At 50.7% G+C, this 26,962-nt stretch overlaps 1 protein-coding gene across 3 annotated transcripts in view; it reads right to left on the bottom strand.

The window, feature by feature from the left end:
- INTS3 (integrator complex subunit 3) overlaps positions 1 to 26,962 on the bottom strand; it is a 95,681-nt gene that overhangs the window by 14,044 nt on the left and 54,675 nt on the right. For 2 of the 3 annotated variants that reach the window (XM_083416503.1, XM_083416505.1), the window contains 13 exons: positions 26,851 to 26,942; positions 25,108 to 25,214; positions 23,671 to 23,793; positions 21,659 to 21,788; positions 17,462 to 17,516; positions 16,022 to 16,125; positions 14,904 to 14,948; positions 13,333 to 13,452; positions 11,709 to 11,862; positions 8,854 to 8,922; positions 3,865 to 3,940; positions 2,731 to 2,844; positions 395 to 443 (listed from right to left, as the gene is read on the bottom strand). In XM_083416503.1, the coding sequence (XP_083272629.1) occupies positions 395 to 443; positions 2,731 to 2,844; positions 3,865 to 3,940; positions 8,854 to 8,922; positions 11,709 to 11,862; positions 13,333 to 13,452; positions 14,904 to 14,948; positions 16,022 to 16,125; positions 17,462 to 17,516; positions 21,659 to 21,788; positions 23,671 to 23,793; positions 25,108 to 25,214; positions 26,851 to 26,942 (1,238 nt within the window). The remainder of the gene's footprint in view (positions 1 to 394; positions 444 to 2,730; positions 2,845 to 3,864; positions 3,941 to 8,853; positions 8,923 to 11,708; positions 11,863 to 13,332; positions 13,453 to 14,903; positions 14,949 to 16,021; positions 16,126 to 17,461; positions 17,517 to 21,658; positions 21,789 to 23,670; positions 23,794 to 25,107; positions 25,215 to 26,850; positions 26,943 to 26,962) is intronic. The other variant, XM_083416504.1, reaches the window with a different exon arrangement.

Here is a 26,962-nt window from a genome sequence, read left to right on the forward strand (position 1 = left end):
CCACCGGAGCGGTACCTATTTATCTACTTGTACTTTGACATGCTTTTGAACTGCTAGGTGGGCAGGAGCTGGGACCGAGCAACGGGAGCTCACCCCGTCACGGGGATTCGAACCGCCGACCTTCTGATTGGCAAGTCCTAGGCTCTGTGGTTTAACCCACAGCGCCACCCGCGTCCCATAGGAGAAACATGGGAAGTGTTAAAAGCCCCGACTGATGCCTTCCTCCTGCCTGATTCCTTTCTCTCTCTATCCCTTGCCTCGTCACCCCTGTATTTAGGCAGGCGCCAACCATCTCCCCAAGAGACCCTTTTCTTCCCATGCAGCCATGAAGCCAGGCCCCTCCGCTCGAAGCGCACTTGAGGCAACTGTGACAAACGGCGTTTTGGATACGTACTTCTCCCGTCTCAGCTGCAGCAATAAGCAGGAAAGCGCCTCAGGGTGTTCTGAAATGCAGAGAGAGGTTTGTTAAGCAGCTGCTAACCAACTCCGATGCAGAGCTCTGAGCTCCTGGGCAGCATATATCTCTATATTTGCCTCTGCATCAGCAGAGCTGTGGCCTTCAGCCTGGGCCCAGCATGTTAGTGTCAGCACACAGATTTGGATTCTTGCAATTTATTACTACATTCATATGGGCCGCCTAGGACCCACGTACCTACGGGACCGCCTCTCCTGGTATGCCCCGCGGAGGACCTTAAGGTCCACAAATGACAACATTTTGGAGGTCCTAAGTCGCAAGGTTCTTAGATTGGTCTCAACTAGGGTCAGGGCCTTTTCAGTACTGGCCCCGTCTTGGTGGAACGCTCTGTCACAAGGGACTAGGGCCGAGCGGGACATCTTTCTGCAGGGCCTGCAAGATGGAGCTGTTCTCCCTGGCCTTTGGTTTGGACTCAGTCTGACCCTTATGTTTCCCTCCCCTTATGGTTTTGATTTATGGGCTACTTTTAAAATGAGGCTGCATTTTAAATTGCATTTTAATCTGTATTTTAAAATGGTCCCCCCCCCCATTATGTTTTTACTGTAATTTTACTGGTGTTAGCAGCCCTGAGCCTAGCTCTGGCCGGGGAGGGTGGGGTATAAATAAAATTTATTATTATTATAATTAATATTATCCCACCCTTTTCTCCAAAGACCGTAAGGTGGCAAATGCACTTCTCTCCCCCCCCCCCCCAATTTATATCCTCACAACGACCTTGTGAATTAGGTTAGGCTGTGAGAAAGAGTGTGACTGGCCCAAGGTGAGTTTTATGGCTGAGTGGGGATTCGAACCCCAGTCCCCGGGGTCCTAACCAGGGAGAGGATAGAGAGTTTAATTAAGACAGATAGGTAGACGTGGACCCTGCAATGTCTCTGTTTCTGGAAATTAAACTAGGCAGAGATGCATTTCTAGACGCCGAGACTCAAGACGATCTGAAAAGGAACACCACATTATATGGAAACCTGTGACTCTTAATCCATGACATATCAGGGTGCATAAGAAACGCACACAGTGTCTCCTCAGGGAAAACCTGAACCGTTTCTTCCTTCAAGTATTCTGGAACTGAGCCCTGCCACTGAAAACCACTACGCAACACTGGCTCTCGGTATGAAAACATAAAGGTGAAGGTAAAGGTACCCCTGCCCGTACGGGCCAGTCTTGCCAAACTCTAGGGTTGTGCGCTCATCTCACTCTATTGGCTGGGAGCCAGCACTGTCCGCAGACACTTCCGGGTCACGTGGCCAGCGTGACAAAGCCGCATCTGGCGAGCCAGCGCAGCACACGGAACGCCGTTTACCTTCCCGCTGGTAAGCGGTCCCTATTTATCTACTTGCACCCGAGGGTGCTTTCGAACTGCTAGGTTGGCAGGCGCTGGGACCGAACGACGGGAGCGCACCCTGCCGCGGGGATTCGAACCGCTGACCATGCAATTGGCAAGTCCTAGGCGCTGAGGCTTTAACCCACAGAGCCACCCAACATTTATTATGTTTATTATGAAAACATAATAAATAGAATAAATAGCTGCAAACGCACATGCTTGTCGGTGCCATTGGGCAGTGTTTTCCAATCTGTGACTACATCCTTCTTGTCAACCATTGTCAGCGAAAAAGGACTTGGTCACATGAAAGGAAAGGGCTCCACGAAAGGAAATCTAGAGTGACGGATCCCAGCAGGTCCCAGGAACCCTCCCAGGCTGCGAGTTTTTTGGGGGTGTTCTGGCAGTATGATTGGGCACCAGGTAAGAGTCAGGGTGGATGGAGTCCTGGGTTAGAGGCCAGGAGACTGGGGAGCTGCGTCCAAAGGAGTATTTCTTCATTCGTAATTTGTATTAAATGTTTTATTGGGTGTTTTGTGCCGTTTCTGCTGTAGTTTGTCACGTGCCACTTTGAGAGATAGTCTTATACTAAGCGGTACAGAAACGGTCCACGTAAGCAAAGCTCTAAATGGCCCAGGACCCAAGTACCTATAGGTGCGCCTTCCTCAATGAGGACTAGAATCTTCCCCCAATATCAACCATCTCAGACCCTGCAATTAGTGAGAGAGCAACCTGGCTGGCATTGACCTGTGACAGGGCCTTCTCGGTGGCGGCCCCCACATTTGCAAAACGGCCTGCCCGGTGAGTTCTGTCCACCTCCCTCATTACTGGATTTCGGGAGGGATTTAAAGAGGGTGGGGAAACCTTCCTGTTTTGCCTGGCTGTGCGTCCCTCCTAACCCTGAAATGGCCGGTGGGGAGGATGCTCGTGCCATGCTCACCTTTATACTTGAGATGCTGGAGGATGGGGATGATGGTCTCCAGGGGGATGTTGTGGGCCAGAAACAGCTGCCATGTGCAGTATTGCTCAAAGGTCTCCCACTCCAAGCTCTGAACTGGAAAAAGTGGGCAAGGGGGGAAGAGGGAAGGCAGGAAAGAGCCTGGCTGTCAAAAGCGTGGCATGGCAACTCAGTTCACAGTGTCTTGCATTGTTTCATGCATAATTGTAACCACTCTGATTTTTTCTTTTCCTTTACCAATAGCAACATACGAATATTTTTAGGAACAAACAAACAAACATTATTATTATTATTATTAGTCACACTTTGGGTTAAATATGCTTCAGGTTGAGCATTTTCAGGTTAGTCTCTGCGGCGACCCGGAAGTAACAGAATGCATTACTTCCGAGTTTCGCCGCCCGTGCATGCGTAGAACGCTCAAAATGATATCACGTGCATGCACGGAAGCGGCAAAATGCGACCCGCACACGCACAGTTGCGTGTTACGTTCTACTCAGGATGCAAACGGGGTTCCGGAACGGATCCCGTTTGCATCCAGAGGTACCACTGTATTTAAAGCAGGGCTCCCAAACCTTTGCGGGGCCACCGTCTACTTGGTTCCATAAACTCACCCCCCCAGTGCCCCCTACCCTATAAAAAGGATTCTCTGGGTTTCCACGTCCCACTAAGGAAGATGGTAACACAATGAAATTCAAAACGGGGGCAATTAATTGCGCATTCATTCAAAATCCAATTCACACAATTTAGTTTAATTCAACAAACCGGATGAGCTTGATTCAGTGATACGATACCAGCTTTTCAAAGTCTGATAAGTCATTGGCACTTCTGGTGCCCTCTGCCACCCCCCGGCTCTTTGTGCCCCCCGGGTAATCCCACCGCCCACCCTGGGAACAACCCTGAGAGGCTCAGAGAGGGTAACTGGACCCCAATGTCCTCCAGTGAGCTTCACGGATGAGGGGGGATTTGAACTGAGGTCTTCCGGGTCCTAGCCCAGGACTCTAACCACTACTACAGAATGAGCGGAAGGGTCTATCTAAACACACTCCTTATCCCTCCCCCCCCTTTTTAACCAAGACTTCGTTTTTTGGCACCTCTCCCCCGCCGAGCCCAACTCACTCAGAATATTGAGGACGGAGTCCTTCCGAAACATCACCAAGTTCCCCATCATAACGTGGCAGACCAATTCCTGGAGCTGGGGAGAAGAGAGAGCAGGAGTCAGACTCACAGATTTAGGAACAAGGCCACCAGGCGCAGGCCGCAGCCGAAGAGAAACGCAGGAACGTGAAATACGCATTAGGAAGATAAAGGTAAAGGTAAAGGTACCCCTGCCCGTACGGGCCAGTCTTGCCAGACTCTTGGGTTGTGCGCTCATCTCACTCTATAGGCCGAGAGCCAGCGCTGTCCGCAGACACTTCCGGGTCACGTGGCCAGCGTGACGAAGCTGCATCTGGCGAGCCAGCACAGCACACGGAACGCTGTTTACCTTCCCGCTGGTAAGCAGTCCCTATTTATCTACTTGCACCCGGGGGTGCTTTTGAACTGCTAGGTTGGCAGGCGCTGGGACCAAACGACGGGAGCGCACCCCGCCGCGGGGATTCGAACCGCCGACCATGCGATCGGCAAGTCCTAGGTGCTGAGGTTTTACTCACAGCACCACCCGCATCCCACTTATTAGGAAGATAGGGAGAAACTAAAAGCTGCCCTATACGGTAAATGAAACATGCATCTAAAAGTGGAACCTTGACTCGAGGGGACCCACACCATCTTGCCTGAGCCGAGCATCCTTCAGTGTGGATTTACCATACTTTTCGCTCCATAAGACGCACCTTGTTTTTAGAGGGGGAAAGGGGGATAGCCCCATTTTGGGGGGGATAAGCTCACAGCTGTGCAGCTTCTTTTGCAAAGGAGAAAAGCCTCTTCTTTTGAGGATCAGCTCAAAGTTGTTGAGCTTACTATGCAAAGGGAAAAAATCCTGGTTTTATGAGGTTCAAGTTGCAGTTCTGCAGCTTCTATAGGAAAGGAAAGGGAGCCGTTTCTACAGTTTCCAGACAGGTATCAGCCAGTCACATGTTGCTGGGGAAACAAACACCCTCCATCGTTCAACAATGGAAATAAACCACAACCCTGAGACCACATTCACACATTCCATTTGAAGCGCTATGATACCCCTTTAAGCAGTCATGGCTTCCCCCAGAGAATTATGGGAGCTGTCCATTGCAAAGGGTGTTGAGCATGGGTAGGCAAACGAAGGTCCGGGGGCTGGATCCGGCCCAATCGCCTTCTCAATCCGGCCCGCGGATGGTCCAGGAATCAGCATGTTTTTACATGAGTAGAATGTGTGCTTTTACTTAAAATGCATCTCTGGGTTATTTGTGAGGCGTAGGAATTTGTTTATATGTTTTTTTCAAAATATAGTCCGGCCCCCCACAAGGTCTGAGACACAGTGGACCGGCCGCCTGCTGAAAAAGTTTGCTGACTCCTGGTGTTGAGAGTTGTTAGGAGAGCTCCCTATTCCCTTTACTGAGCTACAATTCCCTCTTCCCAAGGAACTCTGGGAACTGTAGCGCTGGGCGGGAACTTGTGGTCCCATAAGGAACCATAGCATCCTTGACTAAAGGCAGCTCCCAGAATCCTTTGCAGGGAGCCATGACAGCTTAAAGTGGTCTCATAGTGCTTTAAAGGTACTGTGTGAATGCAGCCTAAGTCTTCTTCCTCGGCTCAGAATTTAGAAGAAGGGAGAAAATGCTACAGTATGAATATACCGTATTTTTCGCCCCATAGGACGCACCGGCCCATAGGACGCACCATGTTTTTTGGGGGGGGAAATTAAAAAAAAATTATTTCCCCCCAGGCACTTGTGGGGCCGGGAGCGGGGAGAAGTGCTCTTCTCCCCGCCGCCCGCCTTCAGATCAGGTCCGGGGACAGGGGCAAGACGCGCTGTGCCTCCCAGCTGTCCCCAGAGCTTGCGGGGAGCCCCCCGCCACCAGCCTCCAAACCACTTCGGGAGACAGCGGGATGGCGGCGTTCCGCCTCCCTCTGTCCCCTTACCTTGTGGGACTGGCGCTGGGGCTCTCCTGAAGCCTGGAGAGCGAGAGGAGTCGGTGCGCACCGACCCCTCTCGCTCTCCAGGCTTCAGCGAAAGCCTGCATTCGCCCCATAGGACGCACACACATTTCCCCTTCATTTTTGGAGGGAGAAAAGTGCGTCCTATAGGGCGAAAAATACGGTACCGCGTGTCCACAAAGTCTTCTGACACCCTTAATTTCCACCCCCTGCTGCCCCTTCCACCTTTCCCCGCTGGCCCCACAATGCAGCCAAGGAACCAATGAAGCACGATGGGGGGAAATGAGAGAAAGGGACAAGTGATGGAAACTGAGGCAGGGCTGGGAAAGGCGCCAAGGTGGACGGGGGTTAGGCCGGGAACATCCAGAATGGGGCAGGAGCCCAGCAAGGGGTCAGATCAGGCGGGGGGGGGGGCCTCCCACCCACCCTCCCTTTCCCACATGCGATACCATCTAGCTGTCTGCCCTGGCCAGGAAAAGCTGCCCAAGAGACCCAGCCGTCCCAAAGCTGGCATGGGAAAGAGAGCGCTGGATGAACGAAGCTGATACGGATATATTAGGGGAGACAAAGGTTTATTTTTGGGTGGGGGGAACAGCCTGGAGACCCAGACAGGCTCAGAGGCAATACACATGAGGCAAAAATACTGCCTGCCAAGACACACACACACACACACACACACACACACACAACCTCTCCCACTTTGGCTATTTTTGGGTCACTCCAAGCGGGCACCATGGCAACCTATTAGCACTGGCACCACACGCCAGCCCTGCTCTCTCAGGGGGCTCTTTAGCCCAGAGCACTGCTCTGGCGCTGTTACAATTTCTGGGAAATGGGAAAGAGGCCTGCAAGGTGGATATCTTGCCCTCTGGCCTGAAGATCGGGGTCGGGGGAGAAGAGTCGGCCGCAGGGTCTCCATGGCAAAAGAAGGGCGCCCGGGGCATGTGCAGAGGCCCACGCTTCTTCCTTTGTTTTTGACAAGGCCATGCTCTGGGTGTCAGGGGAAAGGGCTCCTGTGTAGCCCCGGACTGACCCAGAGCTGAACCAGAGTCGCCATCAGGAAGGAGACGATCTCTCCCTATGGCTCCCTCTGCGACTGTGTTCACGCCATGCCTTTAAAGCACCCATGCAAACCCCAGCAAAGAATCATGGGGGTTGTAGTTTACCTCTCATATACAACTGCCAGCACCCTTTAAAAGGTAAAAGGACCCCTGGCCATTAGGTCCAGTCATGACCGACTCTGGGGTTGTGGCGCTCATCCCGCTTTATTGGCCGATAGAGCCGGCGTACAGCTTCCGGGTCATGTGGCCAGCATGACTAAGCCGCCTCTGGCGAACCAGAGCAGCGCACGGAAACGCCGTTTACCTTCCCGCCGGAGCGGTACCTATTTATCTACTTGCATTTTGACGTGCTTTCGAACTGCTTGGTTGGCAGGAGCTGGGACCAAGCAACGGGAGCTCACCCCGTCACGGGGATTCAAACCGCCAACCTTCTGATCGGCAAGTCCTAGGCTCTGTGGTTTAGCCCACAGCGCCACCTGCGTCCCTTGCCAGCACCCTTTAGCAAACTGCAGTTCCCAGGATTCCTTGCTAGGGTGTGCGTGGGTGCTTTTTAAGGTGCAAACGCAGCCAGGGTCTAAGAAGCAACATAGTGGTTAGCGTGTCAGGCTGTGATCCGGACGCCCAGGGTTTGAATCCCCACTCAGCCATGAAAGATACGGGGCAATCTTGGGTCAGTCGGTCTCTCGGCCTAACCTACCAAACAGGGTTGTTTGTGCGGATAACGTTGGGGAGGGAGAACCTTGAGCTCCTTAAATGAAAGGTGGAATATAACTGCAATAAACAGAATGGATAAAAACGCTGCCCGTCCACGCAAAAAAAGAAGAGTTTGGATTTGATATCCCGCCTTTCACTCCCTTTTAAGGAGTCTCAAAGCGGCTAACATTCTCCTTTCCCTTCCTTCCCCACAACAAACACTCTGTGAGGTGAGTGGGGCTGAGAGACTTCAAAGAAATGTGACTGGCCCAAGGTCACCCAGCAGCTGCATGTGGAGGAGCGGGGAAGCAAACCCGGTTCCCCAGATTACGAGACTACCGCTCTTAACCACCACACCACACTGGCTCTCAGCAGCAGGCATGCAACATCTGATCATGGTCCGGGAGGCTGGCCGGGGCTGGGAGTGGTAGAGAGGAGGGAAATCTAGTCTGATCTGCTCCCAGAAAGACAGGACCATCCCAGTCATCAGTCTCTCCACCCACAGGTGCAGGTAAGCTGGTGCGCTCCAGACGCTGTTTGACTGCAATGCCCAATAACCAGCATGGGTGATGGTGGGTGATGGGAGTTGCAGTTCAGAAACATCTGGAGCAGCGGTTCTCAACCTATGGGTCCCCAGATGTTGTTGGACTACAACTCCCATCATCCCTGACCACTGGTCATGCTGGCTAGCAATGATGGGAGTTGTAGTCCAACGTCTGGGGACCCACAGGTTGAGAAACACTGATCTAGAGCAGGCTTCCTCAACCTTGGCCCTCCAGATGTTTTTTGGCCTACAACTCCCATGATCCCTAGCTAGTAGGACCAGTGGTGAGGGATTATGGGACTTGTAGTCTCAAGACATCTGGAGTGCCGAGGTTGAAGAAGCCTGATCTAGAGGGCCCCACAGGCTCCTGGACACATGTCCCAACCAATCAGGGATCACATATTAAACGCACTTAGAGAAAGGGAATGTGTGGCCTTTCAGAAATTATTGGATTCCAGCTATCATCAGCCCCAGCTGGCATGGCCAATGGTCAGATGATGGGAGGTACAGTCCACCCACACACGGAAGGCCACATGTCCCCCATCCCTGCTTTGGAAGAGAGGATAGGGCTGACTGCTAATTGCACGTCCCTGGAGGATCTCCTCCCAGTTCTGCCTCTGAAACAATGCAGTGTGCCTGGCTGCATTGACACAATACCTGGAGGCAGCTCTCGAAGGAACAAAGGACAGCAAACACACAGGCTCCCCCAGCTCTGACCGATCGCTCCACAAGGAGAGGCCTTACCTGAGCTGAGTCAATGACGGCCACAATCATGTTCAGCAGCTCCCCGCTCCGCAGGGTCTCGTCTGGAAACTTGAGACAGAGGGAGAGGCAATCAGGGGAGAGAAACAACAGGCCTAATGCTGCTTTTCAGTCTAAGGAGACAGCGAGTTGCTACTTTTTGAAGCTCGGTTTATGCAAGCAACCGAACTCAGGCAGGGGTATTGTTTTCGCGAATGTTAAAAAACATACAAGCACTTCCTCGCAGCCACAGAGGATATAAACGGAAGAATAAATAAAAGGTCCTGAGCTAGCAAAAGCAGCTTCTCGATATTTAAAAATGGTTAAAACTGGCCACGGCAGCCAGCCCAATCCCAGACTACACAGAGGCCTGTGGTCCTGTCCACTATGTGCAGCAGGGGGCGCTGCAGGCTGGGTGTAGCTGGCTGGACCTCGTATTGCAATAGGGGCGAGCAAGAGAGAAAACAAATGAGAACTGTGCAGGGCAAAGCCCAAGGCAATTGGTTGGCAAAGCTGAAACAGGTGCCAGAGATGGGGATTGGGGGGGGGGGCAGGGGACTCTTGACACTTGCAACTCCATTCGAAACAGGAAGCGAAACGCCAGCAACGAAAAGACAAAAATAGAATTTTAGATGCGGCAGCAACTCTCCCGCTTTGCAGAGAGGTTGTTGTTCTCTCCCTCTAGCTTGAGCGGCAAAACTATGTCGTCTTCCCATTGTTTTTAGGGGGTTCGTGGGGTTTTGGGGTAGTATTTTGTATATCGCGGATACCATCCCTTTGCCATGTTCCTTTCTTGTTAGGAGGAGGTTTCCGAAGGTTGCCAGGGGCCTAGTTGCTGCTGATTTTACTACTGGGTTGTTTAAGAGGGCATGTAATTGGTGATGTGTTAACCAGGGCATTTGGGTGTCCTCTAGTTTGTCTTGTATTTCTTGTGTTGACAAGGGTTTGTTATTTTTATTGAAGTCTGTTAGGCGATATAGGCCTTTGGTTCGCCATGTTTTTATCTAGAGGTTTTGTGCTGCGTAATCCCCGGGGGAAAGTCTCTCGGGTTAAGTGGAGGAGATGGAGGGGACAAATCTGCGGAGGCTGTCGAGGGCCACCCACCACAATGGCTAGGCTCTGCCTCCATTGATGGATGAGAGTCATTCATTCTATGATGCCACGGAGCCACAGCCCTAAAAGAAACCCAAACCCTGAGCTCCTAGTCTTCATGGTTCTGAACTAAAGAGGAAAATAGGGAGAAACCTTAGACCACTGGGTCCATCAAGTTCAGTATTGTCTCTGCTCTCCAGGAGTTTCAAGCAGGGGATATTCCCAGCCCTACCTGACGATGCCTGGGAGAGAACCTGGGACTTTCTGTGTCCAAAGCAAATGCTCTCCCACTGAGCTATGGGTCCTTCCCCCGAGGACCAAAGAGAGCAGAGCGATAGACCAGCAAGGGGAAAGAAAAAGGCAACGAGGTTACCGCACCGAAAAGGGGTAAAGCCGGTGGCTGCAGAGGATAATGCGGTCTGGTTGTTCTGGGGGAAAGGCCTCTGGCAAACAAGGGCTTCGCCCTGCCCCGCTGGCCTGTCGGCTGCTGAGCGATGGAAGCAATAAAACGTTTCATTAAGCCTAACGGCCTGGAGAACAGGCAGCGTAAAACCTCCCCGGGGCCCGGCCGCGTCCAGAGATGGCTGGGGGTCTGCGAAGCATATGCGATCGCTCAAGGAGCCCGTGAGAAAAACACACCGGGGGAAGCAGAGGGTGGAAGGGAAGCAAAGGCCCTCGTAGAGGAAAGGGGAGAGGGTGGGGCCTTAAAGAGACCTGCCTCAAAAGAAGAGGCAAGCACGAAAAATGCTAGGGGTCGCTGTTAGCTGGGGAGGCCTCCGGATGACTCCCATCAGTCCCAGAAACTGGTGCTGCTAATGGTCAGGGATGATGGAGTTGGGAATCCACAGGTTCTCCACCCTCTCCTAGACACCTCTACCAGCCAATCAGGGATCCCATATTATTATTATTATTATTATTATTATTATTATTACCCCACCCATCTGGCTGGGCTTCCCCAACCACACTGGATGGCTTCCAACAAAATATTAAAATACTGTAATACATCAAACATTAAAAGCTTCCCTAAACAGGGCCGCCTTCAGATGTCTTCCAAAAGTCTGGTAGTTGTTGTTCTCTCTGACATCTGGTGGGAGGGTGTTCCACAGGTGCCACTACCGAGAAGGCCCTCTACCTGGTTCCCTGTAACTTGTCTTCTCGCAGTGAGGGAACTGCCAGAAGGCCTTCGGCGCTGGATCTCAGTGTCTGGGTAGAACGATGGGGGTGAGACGCTCCTTCAGAGATACTGGACCGAGGCACTTACAGTGCAAAGCAGTGATGGGGAGACCATGGCCCTCTCTAGCTGTTACTGAGACTCCAATTCCTATCAGCCCCAACCAGCATGGTCATGGATGATGGGAGTCCGGAAACATCTGGAGGGCCACAGGTTCACTATCCTTTCCTAGAGCCCTGTCCAAGCCAATCAGGGATCATATATTAAATGCACTTACAGAGGCACAAAGCAGGGATGGGGAGATCGTGGCCCCCTCTAGCTATTGTTGAAACACCATCTCCCATCAGCCCCAACCAGCATGGTCAGGGATGATGGGAGATGGAGTCCAGTAACAGCTGGAGGGCCGCAGGTTCTCCTTGCTCCTGGGGCAGAATGTTACCAAACTGGTCGCATCCATCTGCGATAGGAAGCTTGCTTTCCCCCCTGCTGCACAACCAGAGTGAGATGACGGGGTAGCAGAGCCGAGTCCAGCCTGAGTTTCAAAAAGGGGTGCAGAGATAGGGCAGCCTGTGCCACCTCTCCCTCTGGGTCTCACCTCAGTGTATATGGAAGGAGTGAGGAAGCAGAGGAGCCGGACGTCGTCCTCCTGGCAAGCCTTCATGTCCATCATCAGGCAGGTGTGCAGGTCGCCCAGCTGCGTGGCCTGGGCAAAGGACTCGTAGAGGTTCATCTTCCCGGCCGCTGCTTTGCTGAAATGTTTTTTGAAAGAGGAAGATGGAGGGGGAAGAGACAAGTGAGCAAGCAAAGGAACAGAACCCGTTCCACTGTGCAGAAGGAGCACGTGCCTGAGACACAAGAGTTCTAGCTGGTTTTCTTGGGGCTGCGAACTGCCCGTTGTGCAAAATCTGTCCTTTGCTCGCGTCCTGATGGCCCCAAAGCCTTGATCCTGAGCTGCGTGGAGCCCTGCCTGCCGAACTTCTGGTCCTCTCTGAACTCTCCACCCCAACCTTGTCTTCTCCCTTGCTCCCAAAGTGGCAGAACGACGCCATCTAGGTATCATTCAGGCATACCACATGCTGCAGGTGGGCGACATCCTTTGGCTTTTTGTACATTGCTGGAACACTGTATTTTTCACTCTATAAGACACACTTTTTCTCTCCTAAAAAGTAAGGGGGAATGTGTGTGCATCTTATGGAGCGAATGCAGGCTGCGTAGCTATCCCAGAAGCTGCGTTGCACTCCCTCTCGCTGTTCTAGCTTCTGGCTTAGCCGCACTCTGTCCCTTCCCCCACCTCCTGCAAAAGCCAGCAAGAGCCGAGCTCCATTTAAAGAGCCGCACGGAACGTGTGTGCGGCTCTTGGGGGCTTTTTCCCGAGGAGGGAGAAAGGCAACCTGTCAGTGACGGGCTGCCCTTCTCCCTCCTCGGGGAAAAGCCTGCAAGCGCCGCACACACGCTCCACACAGCTCATTAAAGGGAGCGCTGAGCAGAGCCTGGGATGCATACATGCTCTGCTCAGCGCTGCCTTTAAAGAATATTTCTTTTCTTGCATTCCCCCTCTAAAAACTAGGTGCATCTTATGGGGCGAAAAATACAGTACGTCACAACCATCATTCCTGGGCCACCAGCTGCTGGGGGTTCAGCAACATCTAGAGGGTTGGAAGTTCACCCCGTGTGTGCCGTATGGGCTTTGCCTGGGGATTGCGATATAACGGGCCAAAGGAAAACGTCTCGTCCACACCATGCATTAAAGCACACACCTCCCCCCTGTAAGGACCCTTGGGAACTGTAGTTCGCGAACGCTGAGAACTGTTGCTCAACGAGTGGCAAACTACGGTTCCCAGGATGTTTTTGGGAGGGGTGTGGGAAGCCACACCCTTGAAATGCATGGTGTGTGGATGTGATGGCTCACAGTGGAAAGGGGTGAGATGTGAGGTTTCCTCCCCACTGCCTGTCCCACCCACGATCTCACTAGATGAGGTTGAATGTGGCCCTCCAGGCCACTCTGTCTGGCCCTCGGAACTCTCCCCAAGCCATGGCCCTGTCTCTGTTTGGCGCCAGTCTCTTGCATCCTGGACGGATGACAGGGAGGGGTGTGCATATGTGGAAACGGGTGTGCTGTGCATTTACATACAAGGTCCTCCATCCCTGACTTAGGTTGTTTCCCAAGACTTCCCCTCTTAAAAAAAATTTCCAGGCTCGCTGATTGTTTGCGCTCTCACCTGGCTTTTAGGTAGTAGAGAAGGTGGTAACCGATCTTGGGCTGCTTCTGGTAGAGCTCTGACAACAGATCCAGGAGCACGGAGAAGCTGCTGTTATCCTCCTGCATCTGGCAGAGGTTCCTGGAAGGGGGCAGGAAGGGAGGCGGATGCTGTACTGGGTTAGGTTCAAAGACAACCCCACAACCACAGTGTGTATGTCTGGGTGTGGGTGTGTTGTGCTTTTACAGTTCAGGCTGAGATTCCGAAGGGATATGCCTTAAGCACTGGGGACGTCTATCTGGCAGGTTTCACACCCAGCCCCTTGTACTCTCGCACCCAGGGCCCTTACAACAGAAATCGGCTACAGTGTGCTACAGCCATGCTCCATCGGGGGCTACTCTCTCCATCAGGCTGCAGAAATGGGAGAGAAGGGAAGCAGGGCTGCTCAATCAGCTCTGCTGACTGGGCTTTCTCTCCCATAGCTGTCGCTTGGCAGCAGCTAGTAGGAAGAACAGCAAGCCATGGTACTCTTGAAGAACAGCTAGCCATGGTACTCTTGAAGAACAGCTAGCCATGGTACTCTTGAGGAACAGCAAGCCATGGTACTCTTGATGAACAGCTAGCCATGGTACTCTTGAATAACAGCTAGCCATGGTACTCTTGAAGAACAGCAAGCCATGGTACTCTTGAAGAACAGCAAGCCATGGTATTCTTGAAGAACAGCAAGCCATGGTACTCTTGAAGAACAGCAAGCCATAGTATTCTTGAAGAACAGCTAGCCATGGTATTCTTGAAGAACAGCTAGCCATGGTATTCTTGAAGAACAGCAAGCCATGGTATTCTTGAAGAACAGCAAGCCATGGTATTTTTGAAGAACAGCTAGCCATGGTATTCTTGAAGAACAGCAAGCCATGGTACTCTTGAAGAACAGCAAGCCAAGGTACTCTTGAAGAACAGCTAGCCATGGTACTCTTGAGGAACAGCTAGCCATGGTACTCTTGAAGAACAGCTAGCCATGGTATTCTTGAAGAACAGCTAGCCATGGTATTCTTGAAGAACAGCTAGCCATGGTACTCTTGAAGAACAGCTAGTCATGGTACTCTTGAAGAACAGCAAGCCATGGTACTCTTGAAGAACAGCTAGCCATGGTACTTTTGAAGAACAGCAGCCATGGTACTCTTGCATTTTTGAGATCATGGCCACAAGAAGTTGGAGAAAACTCTGGTTTGTTTTTATTCTTATTTTTAAAATGATGTACTGTGGGGTGTTCAAGTCTCCCCTGGAACCCGGACTCCCCCAATCTTTGCAGCCCACCTGTACCCAGTCAAAGAGACACCTGAAGAGCCCCCTGCTGGTCAGACCAAAGGTCAACACCTAATCCACCCACGATTCCCACAGCAACCAACCAGATGAAGAGGCCGTGAAGGAAGCAGCCCTTTTCTGCTGCCTGCCCTTTGGCAAGTGAAATCGAGGGACATGAGAACTAAAGAAGAGCCTGGCTGCAGGATCAGGCCAAAGGCCTGTCTAGTCCCCCATCTTGGGCTTGGCGGCTTCAAAATCAGAATGGAGAGGACAGAAAGCGTGAGACTCACCTAAATATTAGGTAAAGTGGCTTCCCCACGGATTCCTCTAGAGACCTGCAGGGAAATAGAGAGGGAGCGTGTGTGTCAGGGGAAATGGGCAGGCCAGGTCAACCACAGCCAGTGTGGTGTAGTGGTTAGAGCGTCAGACTAGGACCTGGGGGAGACCAGGGTTCAAGTCCCCACTCCATAAGAAGAATTATGGAATATTACTTCAATATATGATTAGAGTGGTGAGATTGTTACATACATAAAGATGGAAAGATACAGCCCTACCAACTATGGAGGAATGATAAAATTATTGGACTTTGCTGAGATGGCAAAGTTAACATGTTTAATCAGAGAAAAATAATTACGGACATTTATTAAGGATTGGAAACGTCTTACGGACTTTTGTGTGAAAGAGAAAATGAACTTGTAAATAACTAGATTTGAAGAGTTAAAAAATATTGGTTTGTAGAAAACAGGACAGTTGGATGTCAAGTTGAGTGAATACTTTGAACAGGTTATTATATTTAGCTGACAGGGAATCAGAAGCCTTGCCACCTTTTTCTTCCCTCCCCTTTCCCGACCCTTTATTTTTCATTTTCTTTTTCTTTCTTCTGTTTCTCCTTTTTCTTCTTCCTTCTCTCTGCTCATGTTTCTTTTTAATTAGATTTTTAAAATATTTCTTTTATTCTGGTATTGGGTATAAACTTTGGCATATCTTTTTGATGAGTATCAATAAAAAAATATGTTAATAATAATAATAATAATAATAATAATAATAATAATAATAATAATAATATTGGCCTCAGAACAGCCCGGCTGCTGGAGCCAGTGGCCAGCTAGGTTCCTCTACAATGTCCACAGGCAGAATGTGAAGGCCAGAGCCCTTCCTCACTGTTACTCATGAGAAAGTAAGAAAATCTCAGCTGCTGGATGAGGCCAGGGGTCCACCTAGCCCTGAATCCTGTTCTCACAGTGGCCAACCAGATACCCCACAATGAGAAGTCCCCAGGTGCAATTTGGTCCATGCCTGGGCTGGGTCCTTCAGGAATAAGCCCGCACGCTTGCAGAACAGAAGGACCAGCTAGAACAACTGAAGAACAAAAAACTGCCCCCCACTCCACTTTCCCCAAACCACTTACTCTTCTGTGATTTCTTCCGGCAGGACCTCTCCGCGGAAGTGAACTTTGAAGAGCTCCTGCAAGCAGGAAGCAAGGACCGACAGCTGCTCCTGGTCAAAATCCTCCTGTGCGAAAGAGGAAAACGGAACGGTGCGAAGTTTGGCAACAGGCCGGGGCACTGCCACCGTCCCCACCGTGACGCCTGTCCAGACTGGGCGGGGGATGGCGGCGGCAGCAGTCAGGTTAAAGCCGAGCCCAATATTGGGACGAGGAGCCGTTTCGCTGCCGGCGCTCAGGGTGGATGGGTTTGGGGTGCCATTGGGAAATGTTGCAGGCACGCTTTAGAAAAGCAACCTGTCCCCATCTGCTAATTTAGAGACTGAGCACACCCATTCCCCCTGCAAAGGATCCTGGGAACTTGCCCCTCTCAGAGCTCCCATTCCTACCTACCACCCTTAAACTACAGTATCCCTGGATAATTTGGGGAGGGGGCATAAATGGGCTTTAAATGCATGGTGTGTACACCAAGTCAGGCCAGACATTTAAAGTGCCATACCACTCTCAACAGCTGGGATCCTTCCCCGCCAAGAATCTGTTGTTTGTTAAGAGTTGTTAGGAGACCCCTATCCCCCTCACAGGGCTGCAATTCCCAGCATGGCTTAACAGTCAATCCCTCTTCCCAGGGAACTCTGGGAATTGTAGTTCTGGGAGAGGAATGGGGTGGTCTCCTGGCAACTTTCAGCACCCTTAATGAACAACAGCTCCCAGGATTCTTTGCCGGGGAAGACGTGCCTGTTTAAAGTGGTATCACGGAGCTTTAAATGTGCCGTGCGAACACGGCCCTTGTCTCCTTTTGTCCAACAGCAGAGAGAAAACTTCACCGCAGTGTGGCTGCCACGAACCTTCCCTGGCGATTCCTGAGCCGAACTAGTGACTGGAGGGGCGGATGCCACCGGCCTTATTAAGGGCACCCACCTAGCATTTGTCACTCCCTATGTCAGTCCCTCCAGGGACGTGGGTGGCACTGTGGGCTAAAGCCTCAGCGCCTAGGGCTTGCCGATCGAAAGGTCGGCGGTTTGAATCCCCGCGGCGGGGTGCGCTCCCGCTGTTCGGTCCCAGCGCCTGCCAACCTAGCAGTTCGAAAGCACCCTGGGTGCAAGTAGATAAATAGGGACCGCTAACCAGTGGGAAGGTAAACGGCGTTCCGTGTGCGGCTCTGGCTCGCCAGAGCAGTGATGTCACGCTGGCCACGTGACCTGGAAGTGTCTTCGGACAGCGCTGGCCCTTGGCCTCTTTGAGTGAGATGAGCGCACAACCCTAGAGTCTGTCAAGACTGGCCCGTACAGGCAGGGGTACCTTTACCTTTACCTTTATGTCGGTCCCTCCAGGAGCAACCCGCCACCCCCACCCAATATTCGCCCTGCCCCTTGTGCCAGTTTCCGAAAGGAGGGGAGCTGTTACCTCCAGGACTTGGTCCACGATTTCCTGCATGACCTCACACTGAGCTTCTGTGTCACTGCAGGCCGAGAAAACAAGAGGAAATCCAAGTTAAAGGAGAGAAGGCGAGAGATAGCAAGGGAGGGGAAAACACTGGGGCTTTGTACGCCAAGCGAGCTTGGAGCACACTGAGAGCATCTTCAAACAGCGTAAGCAACACACAGCAAAACCGACGCAGAAAGCTGCCCAGCTTGTAACAGCTGGACATCTTCCACCAAAATGAGATCTAATAACCTGGGCACGAGAAAAACCTGGTTGCTGGATCAGGCCACAGGCCCGTCTAGTCCAGCATCCTGTTCTCGCAGAGGACAGACGGGACGCAGGACCTGGGAGTGCCACAGGAGTGCTCTCCCCGCTTGCAGTTCTCAGGAGCTGATAGGGAAAGGAGGGGAAAGGCAGCTGCGTCGGCTAGAAGCCATTTGCAGCCTCCACGAGTTTTCCTAATCCTCCTTTAAAAGCCATCCAAGTTGTTATTGGCTCCGCTTTGGAGGCCCATCATCGATGAGAGACACGGTCGGGAGCAAGTGGATGTCTTGGCGCCAGCAGCCTTGGCCCAACTCACTGGCAGCATAGCTCCCACTCTTTGGCAGACACCTCCCCACGTTTGGGACCCGAAACGCTAGGTGTGAGATGTGGGCAGGAAGCGGCTTGGATCGAGAAGCAAACCACTGCTTAGGTTTCGCCTGTCCTGCACATCCTTCTCTGTAGCAGTTGCAGGTGCCAGAGGCAGTGATGTTTCTGAATACAGGCTGTTCCCCATTTATGTGTGCCACTTCTGCGTGTGATCGCGCACTGCCGGGAACCCGGAAGCGGATCCCGGAAATGCGGAGCACCCTGGAGAGTCCTCCTGGCTCGCAAGCAGACCCTCACCAGAGCCCGGAGAGGACGTCCTGCTTGGGATTTTGGGAAGGTCGCCTCGCAAGCTGGAGGCACAGCAGGGATTTGCTGAGGCCTCCCACCTAACAGCTGATGTGCTCTTCTTACATCAGCCAGAGAGCACGGTGTGGGGAAGAGTCCCAGGGGCCTGACAGAGCGGCTTTGAGGGCCGCATCCGGGCCCTGGGTCTGAGATTCTCCACCCCCGCTATAAACGCTCAACTAAGTACAGTGGTACCTCGGGTTACATACGCTTCAGGTTACAGGCGCTTCAGGTTACACACCCCAGTAAGCCAGAAATAGTACCTCGGGTTAAGAACTTTGCTTCAGGATGAGAACAGAAATCGCGCGGCGGCAGGAGACCCCATTAGCTAAAGTGGTGCTTCAGGTTAAGAACAGTTTCAGGTTAAGAACAGACCTCCAGAACGATTTAAGAACGTAACAAGAGGTACCACTGTATCATACATATTTGTACTCATTTTAATATTTCTTCATGGGTTTTTTTAGTTGTTGTTCATACAGTGGTACCTCGGTTGTCGAACGTAATCCGTTCCAAAAGACCATTCGACTTCCAAAACGTTCGACAACTGGGGCGCAGAGGGCGGTTGCCAAAGTCAGTGGAGAAAAAGAGGAAAAAACCACACAGGGGAAGCCGTCCGACTTCCAAGGTGCGTTCAAGAACGGAAGCGATTACTTCCGAGTTTTCAGCATTCGGGTTCTGAAACGTTTGGGTTCCGAGACACTCGAAAACCGAGGTACTGCTGTGTATTGTTGCACGCTGCACTGACATATTTTTATTGTTGTTTATTTTAAAGTAATCATTTTATTATGACTTTTTTTTGTATGGGATCAGGTTATCAGGCGCATCTGTTTTGTCGTTTTCTTCAGCTTGTAAACCGGCTCGTGAGCAGCAATATAGAAAGGTGCCATGCAAATTAAAAGTGAAATGAAACGAAATCTAAGAACAGGATGAGAGAAGGATAAATCCTGCCCTAACCCCTGATGAAAAAATGAACACCGCAGCAGAATCACACAAAGCTACGATCCAGCAAGAAGGGCCAAATGCCAGGGGGAAACAGGAATGCCTGAGCCAGGCACCCAAAGCCCTGTAATGATGTTGCCAGGCATATTTCCTCGGAGGGAGCATTAAACAGTAAAGTTTCCAGCAATTGCGCCTGTGAGGGTAGCCTCGAGAGCGCATGAGCAAGGTGATCTCATGCGCAGGAAGTTGCCCACACACTTTAAAAGCTCCTCTGTGCACCCATAAAGGAGGTAAAACTTATAATTTATTTTTTAATACGAAAGCCGAGAGCCTCAAAGATAGACTGCATGACCAGTAGTGCCAGTGGCCAATAGAAACTGTCCCACCTGCCACACAGAGACGAACAGAGGACTAATTATATTGTACCTTAATGTGGATTTTAATTGCAACCCGTTTGGGCTAAAAAGCAAGGGCGTAAATGCAACTGGTGGGAGCCAGGATTAAAAGCAGACGCACTGGAATGCATGGGACCTCTCTGTCTTCACTTGAAGCCTCGCCATTTGCAGTGGGTCTGACGCTAATCAAGACCAGCAGTCAAGCAGCGGGTCTCTCGAACCAGAGATCCCAGAGGGGCGGGGGAGTTTTGCTATCCCAAAAATTCTGGGGAGTGAAATTATCTCTACGGGAAGCACAGAGCAGCATGGAGAGATTGGCAAACGGCAGGGATCAGGCCCAGCTTCTCCCTAAAAAGCAGCCAAGTCTCGCCCCGCCCCTTTGCCACGGGTCTCCCTCCTCCCACCCAGCCATAAAGAAAGGGGGGGGGGGACACAAAAACACACAAATATGCATCCTGCAGACTCTGCGGAAAACAAACCTATTAAATGCACTTAGTCATGACATGCAAAATTAATGGGGAGTGCAGGGCCAAAAGCCTCCTGCTCCAAAATCCCAGCTGTGCGCCGCCCGATTCCAAGGAGAGGGCGGCCTGATTCTGCACTCGACCTTCTTGAGCAATAGCTACGAATGGCACTCCCGGAAGGGGAAAACTGGGAGGTCCCACATCTTGTGGGGAGAGGGAAGGGAGGCGATTAGACACACACACACACACACACACACACACACACACACACACAGCCTGCCTTGGTGGTCTTCGGAAAGCTGCTTCCCCGAGCAGCCAACTCCGCAGGGTTGTCGCGAGGGCAGGGGAGGAAAGGGCTGACACGGAGAGCCTGCCTTTAACGCTGACTAATGATATGGGAGTCACAGAAACAAACAGCAGTAAAACACACACACAGGACTGACAGTAAGCTGTTTGACAGTGGAATGGTCTCCCTCGGGAGGTTGTGGACTCTCCTTCCTTGGGGGGTTTTTACAAGCAGAGGTTGGGTGGCCATCTGTCACGGATGCTCTAGCTGAGATTCCTGAACTGCAGGGGGTTGGACTAGATGACCCGGGGTCTCTTCCAACTCTATAATTCTGTGATTCCATCACTGGTGACTGGGAAGTCACATCAAGGCTAGAAATGGCACCCAAGAGGCCCGACTGAGAAGGCTTGTTCCTGCAAAAATGATGGAGAGGGCAGGAAGGAATGAAGCTTGGGGGGGGGGGGATGTTTGGTGGTCTTCCTATGTAGGGAGGGTGATAAGCATCAAAAGGAACAGGGAGGGACAGAGAGGCACTGTGGTTTAGGGACATGTGGGTTCAAATACAGTGGTACCTCGGGTTAAGAACTTAATTCGTTCCGGAGCTCCGTTCTTCACCTGAAACTGTTCTTGACCTCAGGTACTGCTTTAGCTAATGGGGCCTCCTGCTACCACAGCACAATTTCTGTTCTCATCCTGAAGCATAGTGCTTAACCCGAGGTACTATTTCTGGGTTAGCGGAGTCTGTAACCTGAAGCGTAAGTAACACGAGGTACCATTGTACATGCTTTGTCACCAAATGCACACCAGGGCAAGTCACACTCTCTCAAAATAAGCTGATTGGTGAGTTAAGAGGAAAAGTCCTAGACCTGGGAAAGGGAGCCTGTAGCATTTCAGAGGACCTCAACGCCCATCATCATCTCTGACCATGACCTCTGCCGGCTGCTGAGAGTTGAAGTCCAGCTGCATCAGGAGGGACCCCAGATACCAGTCTCTGGGAAACACAGGTGGGCTCCCCATTTAGAGATCTGCTCAGCGACGGATCCAGCAGATCTCTAAATCTGGCCGGATCCAGCAGACTCGTCTTCTGTTTTTGGGTGTCTGCCCACAACTCTGCCCTACATAATCACATGCTCCTCAGACCCCCAGCCTCTGTACTGACCTCCCCTTCTGCAGCACGAGGACTTTGTCCTTGAGGGTCTCGTCCAACTGGTCCAGGAAAGGGGTAATGTCCACCGGCTCTTCTACGACGGCCTCTTTGATCGGGTGGAACCGGAACTCCCGCTTTTTCCCTGCGAGGGAGGGAGGAACGCCAAGCCGGGTTCAGAGACAACGAGGCCACAGAAATGCACACGCACACACACGAGAAACGTTAAGCCTCGCTTAAGCAGAAAGGCGGATTCCGCAGGGAGATTTGATTGCGGGATTCCCAGAGGCATCTGGTTCGCCCCCGTGACAATAGGATGCTGGACCAGGTAAGCGTTTGGTCTGATCCCACAGCCAGACTTTTCTGATGCACTCTATCCTGCCTCCGTGCATATTCAAGGAGTCAAACCCCAAACAAGGAATTCTGTCAGTGGGATAGCGGGAGAACACATTCAAAAGGAAGCCAAGACACCCTCAATGTTTTGGGCTTAGATCTTGGATTTCACCTCTTGCTGGTACAACAACCCTTCCCCACATATGTGGGGCCAGACTTGAAAGGCACAAAAGACCTCTCAGAAACCATAGACAAGAGTCACCAAGCAGGCCAGCACAAAATGCGAGAGAGCAAACCGTTCAACCAGGTTTGTCCTCTTTAGCCGTGGTTATGTGTTTCTTTCTGAACACCTAAACCACGGTTAAGGGGTGGACGAAAGCCATGCTCTCAAGTGGCTTTGGCCTACGTCCTGGTTTGTGTTAAGCATGGTTGAGTGTTGCGCCGAGCAAACCATGGTTGAGATAAGGCTTCTTTTCCCCCCTCTCTCTCTGCCCTAAACATGCCTGCTGGGGAACAGGCATGGTTTGGAATCTTAAACCAGGGATTCACTCAATATTTAGGATAAGACCCGAACTATAGTTTGCTGTATATTGTCTCCCTGCTTATTTAACTTATATACAGAATTCATCATGCGAAAGGCTGGTCTGGATGAATCCCTAGCCAGAATTAAGACTGCCGGAAGAAATATCAACAACCTCAGATATGCAGATGACACAACCTTGATGGCAGAAAGTGAGGAGGAATTAAAGAACCTTTTAATGAGGGTGAAAGAGGAGAGCACAAAATATGGTCTGAAGCTCAACATCAAAAAAACGAAGATCATGGCCACTGGTCCCATAACCTCCTGGCAAATAGAAGGGGAAGAAATTGAGGCAGTGAGAGATTTTACTTTCTTGGGCTTCATGATCACTGCAGATAGTGACAACAGTTACGAAATTAAAAGACGCCTGCTTCTTCGGAGAAAAGCAATGACAAACCTAGACAGCATCTTAAAAAGCAGAGACATCACCTTGCCAACAAAGGTCCGTATAGTTAAAGCTATGGTTTTCCCAGCAGGGATGTATGGAAGTGAGAGCTGGACCATAAAGAAGGATGATCGCCGAAGAATTGATGCTTTTGAATTATGGTGCTGGAGGAGACTCTTGAGAGTCCCATGGACTGCAAGAAGATCAAACCTATCCATTCTGAAGAAAATCAGCCCTGAGTGCTTACTGGAAGGACAGATCGTGAAGCTGAGGCTCCAATACTTTGGCCACCTCATGAGAAGAGAAGACTCCCTGGAAAAGACCCTGATGTTGGGAAAGATGGAGGGCACAAGGAGAAGGGGACGACAGAGGACGAGATGGTTGGACAGTGTTCTCGAAGCTACCAGCATGAGTTTGACCAAACTGCGGGAGGCAGTGGAAGACAGAAGTGCCTGGCATGTTCTGGTCCACAAAGAGTTGGACACAACTAAACGACTAAGCAACAACAACAATAGTTTGCAGAAACCATTGTTGTTGTTATTATGTTTGCCCAGGGCCACAGTTGGCTGGAAACAGACTCCTTGAAAAACAAGACTGTGTGTGAGCATGGCGGCTTCTCCTCTCACAGCCCTGTTGTGTCTACAAGAACCTTTCCCGGGACACAACTGTGTCCCAGGGAGCAAGAAAGTTGTGGGGACGCACAGCAACTTTTGCGGAAGACTTCCTCACCTTTGCTGTTCAAGTCCTCTTCGTCGTCGCTGAAGGCGGCCTCTGCGTTGTCGTAGCAACTGTCATCTTTGTCGGACATGTGATTGTCCATCTCCATGGAAACCGGCTCCTCAATTTTCACTGCTAGGAGGAACGCAAAGAGAAGTGGCTGGCAGCGGGGCAAGGAATCCTGGCTTCCCAGAAGCTGTTTTGTCCTGTTCCACACTGCAAGGCTTTGGTTTAGTGGTACAGCGTCTGCTTTGCACACAGAAGGTCCCGGGTGCAATACCCGGCATCTCCAGGAAGGACTAGGAATTATCCCTCCCAAATTCCCGGACAGCTGCTGCCGGTCAGTGTAGACAGTACGAGCTAGAATGGACCAAAGGCCAGATCCGGTATAAGTCAGCTTCTCCTATGGAAAGCTGCCCTTCCCCCAGCCCCAATTTCAATGCAATCTTCAGAGGCACTTGCCCAATCCTGAGCCACATCACTGCTCCACCTAGTCCAGTGCTGTCTACTCAGGCTGGCAGCAGCCTTCCAAGATTGTGCATCAAATGAAACAGGGAACCTAGACCGCAAAGAACAGGTGTTCTGTCCTTAAGCTGCCCCCCAACTCTCAGCTGTTTGGAAGACTTCACTCTTCATCAGGAATAGTCTACCCCTGGACGGCTTTCCCTCACACCCATGGGTGTTGTAAGCAGCACGACCCGGCATTAAATGGCTCGTATTGTCGTGTGAATCCGGAACGTGGTCGATTTGCGTTGGCCAAATAAGGAAGCTGTAAGCCAGAAATAAACTGAGGTTTGTTACTGGCCTATTCCTGGACTGGGCTCACCACAAGACCACAAGTGAGGTGGGAGAGATGTTGATAGCGAAGCCACAGTTTTAAAACAGACTATGGGTTAGTGCATGGGTAGGCAAACTAAGGCCCGAGGGCCGGATCCGGCCCAATTGCCTTCCAAATCCGGCAGTCTGGGAATCAGCGTGTCTTTACATGAGTAGAATGTGTCCTTTTATTTAAAATGCATCTCTGGGTTATTTGTGGTTCGTAGGAATTTGTTCATTATTTATTTATTTCGCAAAATATATCGTCCTGGCCCCCACAAGGTCTGAGGGACAGTGGACCGGCCCCCTGCTGAAAAAGTTTGCTGACCCCTGGGTTAGTGCAACATGGTTTTGCTTCAACAGAGCTGCATAGCTCCTGCCCGGAACTTTCAGCCCCGACATCTAATACGTGATCCCTGATTGGCCGGGGAACTCAACGCCTTCCAGATGTTGCTGGACTACAACTCCCATCATCCCCCAGAAACTGGGCATGTCGCCTGCTGGCAGTCGGGCTCTGCAACCCTGACGGACTGCCTTTCTTAGTAATTCCTTAGGGAGCTGGTAGACTATGCTGAGGCAGCACTGAAGGTGTTGTATAATCCAACCCCCTCGACCCATCTGCCTCAATTCTACCTTCAACGGGAGGCGAAGGGGAACTGCAGAACTCTGGAAATTTCTCTCTCAGCATGGCCCGGAGTTCTTTATCCAGCTTTGGGTTGTCAAAAAGAGGAGCCAGGTGCCTGCAAAAAGCGGAGGGTGATGGTGGTGAAGAAATATGCAATGCTTTATTTTTACGTTTATATCCTACCTTTCCACCCAAAGGAGCCCAGGAATCGGGGTGGATAAAAATCAATGATTTAAAAAATAAATAAATCAGATTTTTTAACTTTATATCAATTTTTTTGATTTCAATTGGATATTTAAATTAAAATGCTTTTGGAGGAAAAAAATCTTTCTAAAGATAGTTTTCCTTTTAAGTTACATTATAGTTCAAAGGCTATTCATCAGGAAATAAGGATTTGTTTTTCATGTGTGCTGAAACTCCGTCTAAGTTGGGGTTTTTTAAAAAAAACTTTAACCACATCAGTTAACAAACATGGATACATATGCTACAATGTTATTGTTTTAGTTAAATAAATTGTTTAAATCGTTATTAAGGAAATGATTGTTTTCCTCCTTCCAATGAAGTACAGCAGAAAGGTTGTCCAAATATAATCAGTTAACTTATTAAACCTCACAATAGATTTCAATATTATCTGTCTATGTATTTCTACTAGTATAACCAAATCAGTAATTTCTGATATAACTGTAAAAGCTATTCTAAAAAATGAAACCTTCATCTGGTTGTAAATATTAAGATTATACCAGCAGGAATGTCTTTCGGTAAAAAAAAGATGATTTAAATGAAGCCTTACTGACTAGTGATTTAAATCGATTTGATTTAAATCAAATCCACCCTGCCAGAAATAAATGCAGTAAAACACTAGAATCATGGAATCGAAAGGGACCACGGAGGTCATCAAGTCTAACCTGCTATGACTCAGGAATATTTTGCCCAACATGGGGCTTGAGCCCACGGCCCCCAAGATTAGGAATCTCACGCTCTACCGACTGAGCTATCCACAGGGGCTAATTAAGTTAGGCAGGGATTCTAGGCTGCATCAATAGGAGTATAGCATCTAGATCAAGGGAAGTAATAGTGTCACTGTATTCTGCTCTGGTCAGACCTCAGCTGGAGTACTGTGTCCAGTTCTGGGCACCACAGTTCAAGAAGGACACTGACAAACTGGAACGTGTCCAGAGGAGGGCAACCAAAATGGTCAAAGGCCTGGAAACGATGTCTTATGAGGAACGGCTAAGGGAGCTGGGCATGTTTAGCCTGGAGAAGAGGAGGTTAAGGGGTGATATGATAGCCATGTTCAAATATATAAAAGGATGTCACATAGAGGAGGGAGAAAGGTTGTTTTCTGCTGCTCCAGAGAAGCGGACACGGAGCAATGGATCCAAACTACAAGAAAGAAGTTTCCACCTAAACATTAGGAAGAACTTCCTGACAGTAAGGGCTGTTTGACAGTGGAATTTGCTGCCAAGGAGTGTGGTGGAGTCTCCTTCTTTGGAGGTCTTTAAGCAGAGGCTTGACAACCATATGTCAGGAGTGCTCTGGTGGTGTTTCCTGCTTGGCAGGGGGTTGGACTCGATGGCCCTTGTGGTCTCTTCCAACTCTATGATTCTAGGGAGCAGTTAGAACCCTGGCCCATTGGAAACCTAAGGTTCCTTGCTGACAGAGGCAGTCTGCCTCTGGAGGGAACTGGTGGCTTGAGGACTGCGGGGAGGTAGGGAGCTCAAGAAAGCTCGGAAAATCGGCCATCTCCTTACGCCAGGACTCGCTTCTCCACGATGTGGGTGAGGGAGTTGAAGACGCCTTGCCGCACATGGGCCTCCAACGCGGGGTAAAAATTAGGAATGATCTGAAAAGAAGGAGAGAAAA

Source organism: Podarcis tiliguerta (genome assembly GCF_965153285.1).
Source record: "Podarcis tiliguerta genome assembly, chromosome: 16".
NCBI classification, from domain to species: domain Eukaryota; kingdom Metazoa; phylum Chordata; class Lepidosauria; order Squamata; family Lacertidae; genus Podarcis; species Podarcis tiliguerta.